Source organism: Nanorana parkeri, unplaced genomic scaffold (assembly GCF_000935625.1).
Source record: "Nanorana parkeri isolate BGI_ZX_2015 unplaced genomic scaffold, ASM93562v1 scaffold165, whole genome shotgun sequence".
Classification (NCBI taxonomy): Eukaryota; Metazoa; Chordata; class Amphibia; order Anura; family Dicroglossidae; genus Nanorana; species Nanorana parkeri.
In genome coordinates, this window is record NW_017306433.1 from 889,770 (window position 1) to 905,810 (window position 16,041).

Sequence of the window (16,041 nt, forward strand, 5' to 3'; positions counted from 1 at the left end):
AAACACATAAATATTTTCTGAAAGTCAACACCCTGTAGAATAATATGATGGCCGTTTTTTATGTTGCACGATATCGGCGCAACTCTTTATCAAACCCCCAAAAGTGAAAAATGCACTTAAGTTAATTTATGTGCCCCAAAACACAATGATTAACCAATTTTTTGGGTAAAATATAAAATATGAGGGTAACGACAAGTAAATAGATACCCAACATGCCCAGCTTAAAAATTGTGTGCGTCCATAAAACGGCACCAAAATTCAGTACCCCAAAAAGGCCATAGACGACGCTTTAAAAGACCCAACAGGTCATCAGTTTAGGGATACTCATACATGTGGGCCCCAGAATTATTGCTCTCACTCTGGTGGGCATAGCGATACCCAACATGTGTAGCGCGATCAATGTTTTTGTACATAGGCGCACCCGACGAGTGGGACTTTAAAACATTTTTTAAATTATTTTTACATTTATTTTATTCTATATTATTCTTTACAACTGTTTTTTTAAAACTTTTCTTTAACTGCTATAACATAGAGGGGCTTACAAGCCCCCCATGTGATAGCATTTTGGCACAGACAGGTCCTCTTTAAGGTGACACTGGGGGTCCAGAAGACCCCTAGTGTCACCTTTCCACTTTAAATAAGCTATTGAAGGGCAGATCGCACTTCAATAGCTTATTGCTGGGCTTCAGTAGCCGAGCAATGACAGCTCAGGGACCGGAAGTGATGCAGTCCGCGTCGCTCCCTGTCCCATAGAATGGGGAGGAGAAAGGCGAGCGGATATTTGCTGGGCCGTGCTGCCACCGACATACTAGGTACTTCCGGGGCCGCAAAAGGGTTAAGAGAGCTGTGCATCAAGAAATGCCCAAAAACCTCAATGAACTCAGGCAGCGCTGTAAAGAAGAGAGTGCCAAAATGCAATAGACTGATAAAGTCATACAGAAAACAATTACTTCAAATTATTACTGCTAAAGGTGGTTCATCAAGCTATTGATACAGTAACACTCTCCCCTCCATCATTCCATACCCATATCCTACACTCAGCTCCTTTCCCCCGTAGCCCTCCCGTCTGTCTGTCCAGATCCGGGCCCCCAGGGAAAGTTCTTACCCCCCATCTACCTTTTTAAAAAAAAACATTCCTCTATACTACCCCATCTTTGGGCCCATTATGCATCGGAGGGTCCCACTATTGTGCTTCAACTACCTTTAACTATACTGTGTATCCCCCCCTTATATATCCCCAGGGGCGTATCTGCCGCGAGGCAAACAAGGCGTTTGCCTGGAGCGGAGCTATCCAATTTAGTGAACTTTGCGTGATTTGTATAAATGTATATTCTCCTAACTAGTATTGTGTGTGGTTCGTGTTTTTATATAATATCCTTCCTTCTATTCCTCTCCCTTGTCCCCATCTCTATATTGTTGTTTTGTGTATGTTAAAATGATTAAATGTATGATTGTTAAAAATGTAATAAAGAATTAATAAATAAACAAGCTATTGAATCATAAGGTGAACTTAGGTTTTCATACATGGCTTCTCCATTTTGGCTTTATGTTTGTAAAATAAATAATGACCATAATGTATAATATGTCATGTGTTGTTCTTCATCTGAGGTTGTATTTACCTAATTTGAAGACATGCTCAGGACCAGATGATTTTATTATGTCTTAATATGTAAAACCCTAGAATTCAAAGAGGGATTACTTTCTTTTTCACACAACTGTATGTACTTTGGCAGGTTTTGAAGTTAATAGCTTTTGGTCCCTGTTCACACGCTCAAAGATAACACGTCAAAACTCACAACAGAAGAACTCCTATTCATTTCTATGCAGCAAGCTGTAAAAACGTTGCACGCTGGAAAAGGTGTGAGCTTCTTTCAGGCAGATCCAGCACGTTTGTGCTCCATAGATTTCAATGGAAAACGCGCCAAAAAACGCACGTTTGCTCTTTTCGCGCATTTTTGTGCAAAAAGAACGTACGTTTTTAATACACTGTGGAAGGCCACCTGCAAAGCACACTGGGAAACAAAATGGATGATTCATGTCTGTCAAATTTGGATTCTGAGGCATTTTTTAGGCTAATACAGGCACAACCATGCCTGTATGACCTGTGGAACCCCCTTTACAAAAATAGAGGATGGAGGAGGCAGTCCTGGATGAATAGTGCTTGCCAGATTTGGCCAGAATTTTGAATCTTTCCCTCCATCTCTGAAGCACAGCAAAGGTAAAACGTGCATGTGACATGTGGTGCATCTAAAGTTTGTTATGATACTGTTGTATCTTATGTTTCTGGTTGCTTGTGTGGCTATTGTAGGACTGTGAAGCTGCAGATCTTCATGTGTTGTGGAACTACAAATCCCAGTATGCAGCTACCTCTGGTTGTCATGCCTGTTTCTTTTCTGGATGTACACAGGACTTGTAGTTCCACAGCTGCTGAAATGTTGGTGTTGTTAACCCCTTGGCTAATGTGTAGGAGTTAAGAAAATATTGTCATTAGGATTCTGCATATGCATTGCTACCCATAGCTACCCATATCTTGATGATAACAACAAACAGGAACAGGAATTATGTCATGGACTTCTTTTAATTGGAAAACGCTCAATACACCCATATGCAGAAACACATATGCGCATCTATTTAGGGGAAAACGCACAAAAAGCGTACACAAACGCACAAAGGAAATACGTGCGTTAATCGCACGGAAACGCTAAGCCTAGGTGTGAATGGAGCCTAATTGTGGTAGCAGGCAGTTCTAGAAAGCTGGAGGTCAACTTTAGGAACAGCAAAGCTTCTCAAAATGTAACGTGATAAGAATGACCGTTTAAAAAGTTTACTAATCCATAAATGATACAATTTACTAAATATTAGTGAAAGGAGGGGGGGGAGTCACTGCGGGGAGCGGTGACTGAGAATCACCGCTCTCTGCAGGGAGATGATTGTGAACTGAGTGATCAGCAGTTTGTGAACGCTCAGTTCTTGATCTATAGAGCCGACCTGTGACAGCTGCAGTGTTACGCCTCGGCTCTAACTATGGGGATGAGTGCATTTCACTCTCTCCATGGTTCGCCTTTTACTATGCTCAGATGACTTCTGTGGATTAAAGAACACCCTCCGTAATTCTTACATAACAGGAAAAAAAGCCTAAAACTAATGCAACTGACTTTGGTGGTTAAAATATATTGGGAGAAGTTTATCAAAACTGGAGCAGACAGAATCTGGAGCAATGTCCAAAAGTAACTAATCAGCTTCTCTTATTCAGTTAGGCTTTGAAAATGAAAGATAGAAGCTGATTGGTTGCCATGCACAACTGCTCCAGATTTTGTCTGTTCCAGTTTTGATAAATTCCCCTCATTATGTTTTTATAAGTATAGTATATGAGTATTTTTACAAAAGCATGTGGAAGTCACCTGTACAGAGGGAATGTGTTTTGCTGCTGTTGTGTAGTTGATCCCAATGCATGGACCCCACACACTGTGATTGCTCCCAGAGATCTGGACCCTTTTTAATTCTAAATAGAGGTCACCGTAATGTGTGAGACCTTAAGCCGGTGGCGCCCTCTTTACTCTATTGATCTCTAGAGATGCAAAGCACACTGGGAATTCAGGAAGTTGGTGAAAGTGATGAAAGGGAGACATAGTGCAGCATTCACTACATAAAAGGGATTCTTTCAAGTAAGCTTTGATTGCATTATCAAAAACAACTCTAGTATGTATTCCTATAAACGTGGGTTCCTGTGATGGGGTGACAACAATGCTGCATTGCTTCTAAATTCATGGCAGAGTTGCAACTCTCTGCCTGTGTCTGTTTGCACTACAGTGGGATTAGAAGATGTTTCAGGCGCGTGGCTATCAGCATTGTCACTGCTGAGTCACACTCCTGTAGCTTGTCAATCAGCACCTGGCCACACCTAGTCCTGACCGCTGCTTTTTGTTTTGACAGCACTGTGTTTCTGAAACCCTCCCACTATGAGCTACAGTATCTGGGGAGGAGGGGGACATCATATAGTAACAGCATTAGTATACTTCTAAAGTGTCATATTGGAGCCTTTAGTTGTACATTGAAGAAGAACTCCGGACAGTTAAAAACCTACCCCTGCAGTGGTACTACCCCTGCACTTCCGGTGGTTAAATACTCGTTTTCGTCTAGAGTGTACAATAAAAGAGATATACTCACCCAAAGCTTGGTCCTGCCTGGCTGCTAGACCAGTCCCCGCAGCCTTCTCTCCCCCGGGCTCCAGCTGTCTAAATCCTGGTGAAGTCATCATGTGTAAAAAAAAGTCCATTGACTTGTATTATACATAAGGATGCCCAGGGACATACCCCAGCCGGAGTGGAAGGGGAGAGAGCTGAGCTGTCACTGCCATAGAACCGAGGGCTCAATTTTTAACTGCCTGGAGTTCTTTTTTAACACACTCCTTTACACATTCTATGGTAATTGGGTTACAATGATTGAGTTACGTTTGTGGATATAAACATCCGGCTACATTGCATTTGTGATGCACCGATACCAGTTTTTTGGTATCGAGTACAAGTACCAATATTTTGCTTTTGGTAATCGCTGATACCGAGTAACGATACCGGTGCTTCCGCTAGCATGGAGCCGGCTTCCTGGGCAGTAAGGAAGCCAGCCGGCGGGTAATGATGCCCAGGAAGCCGGCTCCATGTTGTTTGGCCTGCTTGATTGTGATTGGCCGGGAAACCGGCTTCCCAGCCAATCAGTATCGAGTCGGCTTCCCACCTCAGTGAGTAATGGCCCGCCTCTTGGCTTCCTGATTGGCCCATGTTGTCCTGCTGACTCGATACTGATAGGCCGGGAAGCCGGCTTCCCAGCCAATCAGAAAGCCGGGAGGCGTGTCATTACTTGCCACCTGACCTCCTGATTGCCCGGAAGCCAGCTCCATGTTCCCCTATGGCACTGCCATTTAGAGAAAATCTTCCTCTGACCGTACATTCCTGGAAGGTATCGGAGCATTTGGGCGAGTACGAGTACTCGCCCAAATACTCGGTATCTGTACTGCTATTAGTATCGCTATTGGTGCATCCCTACTTATTATAACTAATAAAGGTGCTTGAATGAGCAGTGAAATGTCTTCACATTACAAAACAAGTCCAGTTGAATGTGTCTAAGGCCTTAATGACACCTGCGAATGGGGTCGATCACATGACTCACACATTCCTCTGTGAAACTCATGCGATCTGCTGTGGGAGGCGCTCTAAAATCCGATGACAGCTGCCACCACTGTGCTCTATAATCCAATGTCAACTGCCATCGCCAGAAGCTGTTCGCAAGTAATTGCACAGCCTCTGATTCCCTGCAGGTGACCACACATGCATACAGACTGTTTGCGTCAAGATGCAGGCTGTGCACTTACTAGCGAACAGCTGCTGGCAATGGCAGTTGTCATTGGATTACAGAGCGCGTCCCGCCTAGAGCAGATCGCTTGAGTCTCACAGAGGAATTTGTGAGAATCATGTGATTGGTGCAATTCGCAGGTGTGAATAGATAGATAGATAGATAGATAGATAGATTTTATTTGTCACATACACAATCGTACAAGTATGATATGCAGTGAAATGCTTACACGACTGCAGAGCAGTCGTGACGGCAGCCGACTACACCGGCGCCATCTTTGTAGAGCAGTACGGTGACAAGACGCGGATGTAGAGAGCCTGCAGCTTCTCCTAAAGCTCCGGGTGTCGCCTCTGAACGGCAGCGTGATACAAGTGCAGGAGCGCTGTACAATCTTAACCGCCATTAATCCCCAACGGAGAACCTGACTGTGCCAGTTGGTAGACGAGAAGATCGTTATGGGCCTCCGCATAATACCCCATCTTGTCCTCGACGTGGACGACTCCGTCTCCCAGGGCGTCAACATCCCTTCTCAGCAGCAAAAAGCACATCTCTATGCAGGGAGCACCCAAGAGACACAAGCACGTCCCCTAGGGTAGTGTCCAGCAGGGGGCGATCAGCAGTGGGACAATCCTCAATGGTGCTATTCATCTCCTCACACACATGCATAGTAGGGCCAGACCGCTCGTCCCCCTCCCCAGGCCGTATCTGCGCTCCCCCAGAGTCCAGTCTGGGCGTGGATTTTGCCGGGTTGGCGGTCACCTGGCTCCCACCTCCTTTCGGCTCCCGCTCGTTACGGCTGTCGGAGAGTTGCAGAGAGGACAGGGTGCTGGACGAGCCGGCGCCATCTTGAGTCCGCGGCGAGCCCGGCGAGCGGAAAAATTCAGTAAGTTTCCGAGGGCCTTTCTTAGATTTTCGTTCTCTCCGACGGTCGCTGGGGTCAGGGGCACACATGGGTAGTATCATGGGAGTCCTCTGTGCTAAGGATTCAGCCCTAGGATTTCAGCTGTGCCGGAGCTCCACTATCCTGCGACCATCCGGGATGCATTTTTAGTGCAGGAGTGTCTAGTATAGAATAGGGCCTAGTACTTGCTGTTTGTGGATGGGATAACAAGTAGCTTTACCTAATATAGAAGCCACTGATGGACCACTGATGTACATATCCAGGCAAGATAATGATCTGAGTCTGTGTGGTCACCTTAAATGTTGAAGAAACCCAATCAAGCTAAATATTTCTTCAGATAATCATTGCTCCACATATTTTCCAGCGTCTTGCTTTTCCTTCATATCAATATTTATCAGGGGTGTCACAAAAAATTTAAGAGTTTTACAGTAAACAAAAATGTTCCCAGCCTCCAGGACTGCGACCTTGATCTTGGATTACATCTGCAGAAATCCTATGGAGAACAAGCCAGAACACATTAGTGAGTAATGCAAAACATTAAATGATACTTTGGCAGCCGCAAGGAATCTCAGATTGGAGCAGGCTGTCTGTAGCACTGGGAAAGATTGCCAGCAGCAGAATAACAAGCATCACATTGTCAAAATAAAACTGTTTCGGGTTAAAAAAATGGGAAATTCACCTAGGTTCTCCAGCACAGGTTGTATCATCAGAAACTTGTGTGCTTAAACTTCCAGCTTGGTACATAACGCTGGCCTCCTCTCACTGGCAAACAAATGAGTAAAGCCAGCTGGTAAATCACAGGCTCTATTAAAACATCCGAGCCCCTTGAAGGAGAAGGCTTAAACTTCTCAATTTTAGAGTGTATCTCGAGGCTGTGGCTGTTACTTACCACGCTTCATGAGATGATCATGAGAGTAGAGGGTCTTCTTTTGTTATATTGTGAGGTGGGCTATCAGAAACCAAAAAAAAAACCACCATTTACCGTAATTAGTAAGGAACACAGTCATGTAATACTAAAGTGAAAGAGGGAAATGATGGCTTCCAAAAATACTGATACTTTTATTTTAGGAATAATAATTAAAGTGGTTGTCTACAATTTCAAAATTCTTACCCCTGAAATCCTTTCTGTTTGCACTAGCAATGAAGTAAAAAAAAAAAAAAGTAAAAAAAAAACATTTAAAAATACAACAAAAGGCGAAACGTGTGCATAGTAACATAAACACGTGTCAGGTGCATCGACGTACAAAAACATCAATTGTGCTACACATGATAGGTATTGCCGTGTGCGTAAGTGAGAGCAATAATTCTGGGGCCAATATTCACAGTTAAAGTGACATTAAACCCTCAGATTTTCTAACATAAAACAATACTGTAATGTGTGCCTTACTGTAATCCATGGTTGTTTCCCTTCTCTTTGCTGTTCTTCCTTTTAAATCTGTATCTGTTCTCATGCTGGGCAGAACTTCTGTTTTGCAGCAGACTGCCTTGTCTCAGGAATGGATATATGGTGTCTGTGTATCGGTTTGTATAGGTTTGTAACCTGAGCCAGCACTACAGGAAGAGGCCCTGAGCTGAAAAAGGAAGTTCTCCCCTAGCATGAGAAGACATGAGGATTTAAAAGGAAGAGCAGCAAAGAGAAGGGAAACAACCATGGATTACAATAAGGCACACATTACAGTATTGGTTTATGTGAAAATATCTGTGGGTTTAATGTCACTTTAACTCTAAACTGATTACCTGTACGGGTTTTTAAAGCATCGCCTATGGACAATTTGGGGTACTGCATTTTGTCGCCGTTTCAAGGGCGCATGCAATTTTTAAGCTTAGCATTTTGGGTATCTATTTATTCCGCATAACCTCATCGTTAATATTTTACATAAAAAATGGGTATTATAATGTGTTTTTGGCCACTAAAATTAACTTGTTTTTTTACTGAAATTTTGCTTTTGATAAAGAGTTGCGCAAATATCATCTGACATAAACAGGGCTATTCACTACAGGGTGAAGAGTTTGGAGAAGGAAGGTGAAGTGAACAATCTAGGACAAAATAGCTCATTTGGAAATATTCTCCAATTCAGCTCAATTTCCAGTTCAGCTATGTTATCCTATATTGTTCACTTCGCCTGCATTTTCCAAACCCTAACCCTTTTGTGAGTAACCATGAAAAATTTGAAACTGCCACCATTTTATTCTCCAGGGTCTGTACTTTCAGGAAATATATAACTCCTGGGGGTTTTAAGTAATTTTCAGGCATAAATGTGGATTATAACATGTGCAAAAAAAAAAAATGCCTTGGAAGCAAAAGGGTTAAGGGGGGGCTTTGCGGAGAGTTTGTCTCACTTCCTGTTGTAACAGCTTGCTTACACAAATGCCAGCTTATTGGTATGATAACACCTAATGCCCACCGAACACAAAGCTAGCAGAGTACTGTCATGCATTAAAAAGGCAATGTACTAGAGACAAAGCGACAATCTTGTCACTTTATAGATCACTGGTTCGGCCTCATCTTGAGTATGCGGTTCATTTTTGGTCACCAATCCATAGAAAGGATGTCCTTGAGCTGGAGAGAGTCCAGAGAAGGGCAACTAAACTAATTAAGGGGCTGGAGGACCAAAGATATGAGACAAGGATGCTAGATTTAAACTTGTTCACGCTGGAAGTGAGGAGATTAAAGGAGAACTATGAGGTGAGTGCTTTTAAGGGTGACGGGAGGACGCTAGTTTGTATCCTCCGTTACCCTAAGGAGAACTATGGGGAAAAGCCCTAACCCCATAGTTCTCCTTTAATAGGGGACATGATTTTGATGTACAAAATGTTCAGTGGTGATGGCAAGATCGGCACTAAATGTTTTACTGTAAACTCCCTAAAAACTCTAGAGGCCACCACCTAAAATTGGTGGAGAACACATCTGCTCAGTGAAGTATTAGCATTATACTTTATTTCTCTTTTACCTTCCATTTGGGCCCCAGGTGCTGGCTAAACATGTATGTCGCTGTCTTTGCATTACAAAAGTCCACCAAAAGCCGCACTCCTCCAGGACTCCACCAGTATAAAATCATTTATTGAATATTGAACACAAAAACATTTTGTGTTGTGAAGCAGCCACAGCTCCAAGCTCGCTCCCCTGATGGACTACAATCTCATGTTTAGTTTACTAATTTCTATTGAGATTGTAGTGCATCACGGGAGCGACACACACAGGAACAATGAAACATTATCATTGTTTGCTGAAAGCAATGCATGATGGGTTATGTAGTCTAGGAAGCAGGGTAAGAGATACAGAGCACACTGGGAACCCAGGAAGTTGTTGGAAGTGATAGGCAGACAGAAGGCATCACTCACTACATAAAAGGGATTTTTTTCAAGTAAGTTTTGATTGCATTATCAAAAACAACTCTAGTACGTATTCCTATTACAATGCTGATGTCATAACAGGAGAGGATATGCTGGGACATTAGAAGCTCAACTGAATTTTCAATTTAAATCAGCTACATACTGTACATTCCAGGTGCATCCGAACAAATGGTGTGTAGTCTTGCAGTTTGTTTTCTTTAGAAAGCAGTCACAGTGTGAGTAGAAAAGCCCATCCCCTGTCCGCATGCTACAGAGAACTGTTGCTTGGTGAGTGGAAGCAATGGAAATGCCCCTTACAGTACTGAGCCAATAAAGCTCAGGCTCGCTGCTGATTGGAGAGCTCTAGCTGTGGCTCAGCAGGGAGCTTGTCAGACCTCTGCTGTAAAGAAAAACCCTTGCTCTCTTTGGGGAAGCAGTGGTCTCTCTACGGAGGTCATACACCCACCCCCTCTGCTGAGTCACAGCTAAAGCCCTCTAAGCAGCAGGGAGAATGAGCATTGTTGATTTGAGAGCTCCAACTCTGACCTAAGTGGGAGGGTTCAAACATCTGCAGATAGACCACTGCTTCCACACAGAGCAAGAGTCCTTCTCTGCAGCATGATGGCAGGGGACAGGCTTTTCCACTCAGGCCATGTCTTCTTTCTAAAGAAAGTGAACTTTAGGACTTTGCACACCTTTTGTTCTTTTGAATAAATGGAATATATTTAGTAGATTTAAACTGTTGGGCTTTAAAGTATTGGTAAGCATGAATATGAACAAAGCGGCAGTTTGTTTCAATTCTTTAATACTTACAGTGGCATGAAAGTATGTGAACCCCTTGGAAGTAACTGGTTTTCTGCAGTAAGCGTAACTGAACAAACTGAAGAGTGAAGCTGATTGGTTGCCATGCACAGCTGCTCCAGATTTTGTCTTTTTGTCAGTTTTGAGAAATTCCCCACCATGAGCTTAAACTGATAACACACAAACAATTCTAATTTCTTGTGTCTTTATTGAACACACCCATTAAACATTCACTGTCCTGGAGGAAAAAGTAAGTGAACCTATAGACTAATTCAACAACATCTAATTGGCGTCAATAGCTTGCACACCTAGAGTCCAGTTAATGCAATGAGTTTGGAGGTGTGGTTTAGAGCTACTTTGATTGATAAAAGACACTCAAACATTTTAAGATTGCTGTTCATAAGAAGCATCAACTGATGTGAACCATGCATCACAAAAAAGGAGCTCGCTGAAGACATACGATCAAGAGTAGTTGATCTGTGTAAGGCTGAAAAGGGATACAAAACAATCTCAAAGTGTTAAGGCATCTATCAGTCAACAGTTAGGGCTAGTTCACATCAATGCCTGCGTTCCAGTCCAGTGCAATCAGAAACAATAGTTCATGCAGCATTTTTTCTGACTGCTCCGGACCATGCGTTCGGCCATGCGTTCGTTTGTGGGTTATCACACTGCAGCTGGGGGCGTGGCTACGGTGCCATTGACTTCAATCTGCCATCACGTCATCTCCCGCCCCATAACGCAGGGAGCCGGCCGGGATGCGATCCAGTGGGTTCCAGCTCCAAATGGGGGCCGTAACGCACTGTTTGTGTGAACTATCCCTTAGACGAATTGAGTGGAATTTATCAAAACTGGAGCAGACAAAATCTGGAGCAGCTGTGCATGGCAACCAATCAGCTCCTATCTTTCATTTTCAAATCTTAACTGAATAAACTGAAGAGTGAAGCTAATTGGTTGCAATTGGGCAACTGCTCCAGATTTTGTCTGCTCCAGTTTTAATAAATTCCCCCCATCGTCTATAAATGGAGACAGTTTAGTACTGTGGTTACTCTTACTAGAAGTGGGCGCTCAGCCAAGATGACTTCCAAGGCTCAACGCAGAATCCTCAATGAAGTAAAGAAGAACCCATGAGTAACAGCTAAAGGCTTGAAGACATCACTGAAACTGGCAAACATCCCTGTTCATGAGTTTATCATACGCAAGTCTTCGATCAGGCAGGGTGTCCATGGCAGAGCACCACGGAGGAAGCCGCTGCGCTTTAAAAAAAACCCAGTGCTGCCCGCTTGAAGTTTGCCAAAGAGCACCTTGGCAAACTGCAACACTACTGGGAAAATGTCTGGTGGACTGATGAAGCAAGCGCTGAATTGTTCGGGAAGAATACTCAGCACTATGTTTGATGTAAAAAGGGCATAGCTTACCAACATCAAAACATCATTCCAACGGTGAAGTGTGGTGGGGGGAACATCATGATTTGGGCTTGCTTCTCTGCCTTAGGGCCTGCATTTGCCATTATCGAGGGGAAAATTAATTCCCAAGTTTACCAAAATATCCTACAGGATAATGTCAGGGTGGCTGCCTGCCAGCTGAAGCTTAGTAGAAGTTAGGTGATGCAACGACCCTAAGCTTCGAAGTAAATCCACCACAGACTGCCTTCAGAAAAAGAAAATGCACCTTTTGGAGTGGTCCAGTCAGAGCCCAGACCTTAACCCCATAGAGATGCTGTGGAATGACCTCAAGAAAGCCATTCACACCAGACATCCTGCAAATGTGTCTGAGCTGAAGCAGTTTTGTAAAGAGGAATGGCCATAAATTCCTCGTGAACGTTGTGACGTTCTGATCCAGAGCTACCGAAAATGCTTGCTTGAATTTGCGGCATTGTGGCCAGCTATTAACTCCAAGGGCTCACTTACTTTTTCTTCCAGCTCTGTGAATGTTTAATGGGTGTGTTCAATAAACACGAGAAATTCAAATTCTTTGTGTGGTATCAGCTTAAGCACATTGTGTGTGTCTATTGTTGTGACTTAGATAAGGATCAGATCACATTTTATGGCAAATTACTGCAGAAAACCAGTTAATTTCAAGGGTTCCACATACTTTTTCTTGCAACTGTACATTTTTGCTGTGGATGCCCGGTGCTATGGTTATTCAGTGGGCTGCCTTCAGTTGCATCCAGTTACTGCACCCCTATCTGTCCTTTTCCAATGGTGACAATGTAATGCTGTCACCACTGTCTGTGGATCTCAAGCAGCATGCATGGCATGCTGACATTAGCTTTAGGTTTTCAGGGATCCTGAGGCAACAAAACTGTTCCTCATAGGGTGGTGCTCAGGGAGGGTTGTCACCCTGAGACTGGAAAAAGAGGAATAAGCAGGATCACAGGTGAGAAATATGATGTCAAAAGTTACAATTTTATTATTAATTACACTGTAAGGTTTGATTATACAGCAGACGAAGATGAACTCCAGTGAACCACAAAAGTCTCTCCACAGAGCAGCATGTCAATGTCCTGTGCGGACACTAGGTGGCAGGGATGGCTCGGCGATCGATTGCTTTGTTATCCTGGAGACAGAAGGGGGCGGCCATGTTGGATGTTTCAGTGTAACCTGCTTCTGCCAGAGCGGGGAGACCTGCAGCCCTCCCATCACATCCCAGGGACCGGGCAGTCCTCCCGGGACAAGACATCTATATACCAGACGGGGAGAACCCCGGGGACCGAGCCGGCGCCGCCCTGCTCCCACCTCTCTCCTCCGGGATGTTCTCTAAAAAAACTCACGGCGATGTGAAGAAATCAAGCCAGAAGGTTCTGGACCCCAAGAAGGACGTTCTGACCCGACTGAAACACCTGCGGATCGTCATCGGTGAGCGGCCTGTGAATAGGAGGGGCCCCCGGGGGGATGCTGTGATGTAGGGTGTGGGCCAGGCTGCCGTGCCCCCTGCTGGAGGGTACAGGATGTACACTGGGGTGACAGGATGCGGGTACTGGATGTGATCCGGGGTGACAGGATGTGGGTACAGGGTGTACTCAGGGGCGACGGGATGTGGGTACAGGGTGTACACAGTGGCGACGGAATGTGGGTACAGGGTGTACACAGGGGTGACAGGATGTGGGTACAGGGTGTACACAGTGGCGATGAGATGTGGGTACAGGGTGTACACAGTGGCGTTGAGATGTGGGTACAGGGCTGACAGGATGTGGGTACAGGGTGTACACAGTGGTGATGGGATGTGGGTACAGGGTGTACACAGGGGTGACGGGATGTGGGTACAGGGTGTACACAGGGGTGACCTGATGGGGGTACATGGTGTACGCTGGGGTGACAGGATGTGGGTACAGGGTGTACGCTGAGGTGACAGGATGTGGGTACAGGGTGTACGCTGGGGTGACAGGATGTGGTACAGGATGTGATCAGGGGTGACAAAATGTGGGCACAGGGTGTGAAATGGGGCGGGCCAGTGACTGGATGTTGATGATCTGCTCTGGTGGATAAAGCCACCATACACACACCAACCTTCATATCATTTCTGCCATATCCACCAAAAGGATCACTTCAGCCCACAGCTAACACTTTCTTTCCAAACCAGCTAAACTGTTGGCAGTAAGTTGTTCCAATCCATACGGATGTTTGTGATCCAAAACTAGTTCAGGCCGGAGCCAAATGTCATGTTGTGTTATCTTCTTTCACATGCAGCACCTTGATTTCTATAATACAACGGTTAACAAAGGGTTAAATCCCCTGGCAAGTGAAACCTAGGGTGACCAACCTCCCACCAACCTTGCTGGGTCCCCAGCTATACATGATGGTTTTATCGACCATCAAGTACATCACCTGAGGACACAGGACCAAACTACAAATGCTCAATCAGTAGTTTGGTTTTACAAACTATTATGATGAATTTATTCTCCCCAATAGAAGTGCCCCCCCCCCCCGCTGCTTTATAGAAAACGATAGCAGGTACCGGGGTCTTACTACATCCAAAAGTGTGATAAAGTATTTGTTAAGTAAGAGGAAATTTGATTTGTTCTAATTATGCGCCTGTTTAACTTGCTCGATAAATCTTGTGGCAGACACAGACTCTTCTGTTTGACAGTCAAACACAATAATACCGGATCTAATTACTGTATTATAGGAACTTGTCAAAAGCAAGAAAACAGCTGGAAAGTGGTGCTTCTCTCCTTGTGAAAATACTCTTTGTCTGGCTGTCATGCAGACCCTTTTACTTTAATATTGTTTAAAACTCACTAACTAAACTATGCAGGATGTGGGCACAGGATGTACTATAGGGTGACAGGATGTGGGCACAGGATATACTATGGGGGGACAGAATGTGGGTACAGGATGTGATCTGGGGTGACAGAATGTGGGCATTGTATTTCTTTGGGGTGACTGGATGTGAGCACAGGATTGTTTCTGGGGTGAGTGGATGGGGCATAGGATGTGTTTGAGGTGGCAGGATGTGGGTACAAGATGTGAACTTTCAACCAGTCTCTACCATATCCACCACATCTGCTCTGGGCTGACAGAATGTGGGAACAGGATGTGATATGGGATGACAGGATGTGGGTACAGGATGTGATCAGAGGTGGCAGCTTGTGGGTACAGGAAGTACTATGGGGTGACAGGATTTGGGCACAGGATGTACTATGGGGTGACAGGATGTGATCAGAGGTGGCAGCTTGTGGGTACAGGATGTACTATGGGATGACAGGATGTGATCAGGGGTGGCAGGTTGTGGGTACAGAGTGTCATCTGGTGTGAAAGGATGCGGGTTTGGAATGTGCTTTGGGGTGACAGGATGTGGGAACAGGAAGTACTATAGGGTGACAGGATGTGGACACAAGATGTGATCAGGGGTGACAGGACAGGATGTGGGTACAGGATGTAGTATGGGGTGACAGGATGTGATTTGGGGGTGACTGGATGTTAGCATAGGATTGTTTCTGGGGTGAGTGGATGGGGCATAGGATGTGTATGAGGTGACAGGATGTGGGTACAGGATGTGACCCTTTAACCAGTGTCTACCATATCCACCAGGATGTGCTCTAGGCTGACAGAATGTGGGAACAGGATGTGATCTGGGGTGACAGGATGTGGGCACAGGATGTACTATTGGGTGACAGGATGTGGGTAGAAGATGTGATCAGGGGTGGCAGGTTGTGGGTGCAGGAGGGGTGGCAGGTTGTGGGTGCAGGATGTGATCAGGGGTGGCAGGTTGTGGGTACAGGATGTGATCGGGGGTGGCAGGATGTGGGTCCAGGATGTACTATGGGGTGACAGGATGTGGGCACAGGATATACTATGGGGTGCCAGGATGTGGGCACAGGATATACTATGAGGTGACAGAATGTGGGCATTTTATTTCTGTGGGGTGACTGGATGTGAGCACACAATTGTTTCTGGGGTGAGTGGATTGGGCATAGGATGTGTTTTTGAGGTGGCAGGATGTGGGTACGGGATGTGAACCTACAACCAGTCTCTACCATATCCACCAGGATGTGCTCTGGGCTGGCAGAATGTGAGAACAGGATGTGATCAGGGGTGACAGGATGTCAGTACGGGGTGTCATCTGGGGTGACAGGATGCCGGTACAGGATGTTCTATGGGGTGACAAACTTTGGGAACAGGATCTACTATACAGTAACAGGATGTGGGTACAAGATGTAC

At 45.0% G+C, this 16,041-nt stretch overlaps 1 protein-coding gene across 3 annotated transcripts in view; it reads left to right on the plus strand.

Annotated features, from left to right (window-relative positions):
• Nucleotides 1-12,912: 12,912 nt before the first annotated feature.
• The window catches only part of RALGAPA1 (Ral GTPase activating protein catalytic alpha subunit 1), a 200,366-nt gene continuing 197,237 nt past the window's right edge, over nt 12,913-16,041 (plus strand). For all 3 annotated transcript variants that reach the window (XM_018554588.1, XM_018554585.1, XM_018554587.1), the window contains exon 1: nt 12,913-13,236. In XM_018554588.1, coding sequence (XP_018410090.1) covers nt 13,131-13,236 — 106 coding nt within the window. In that variant the 5' untranslated portion in view covers nt 12,913-13,130. The remainder of the gene's footprint in view (nt 13,237-16,041) is intronic.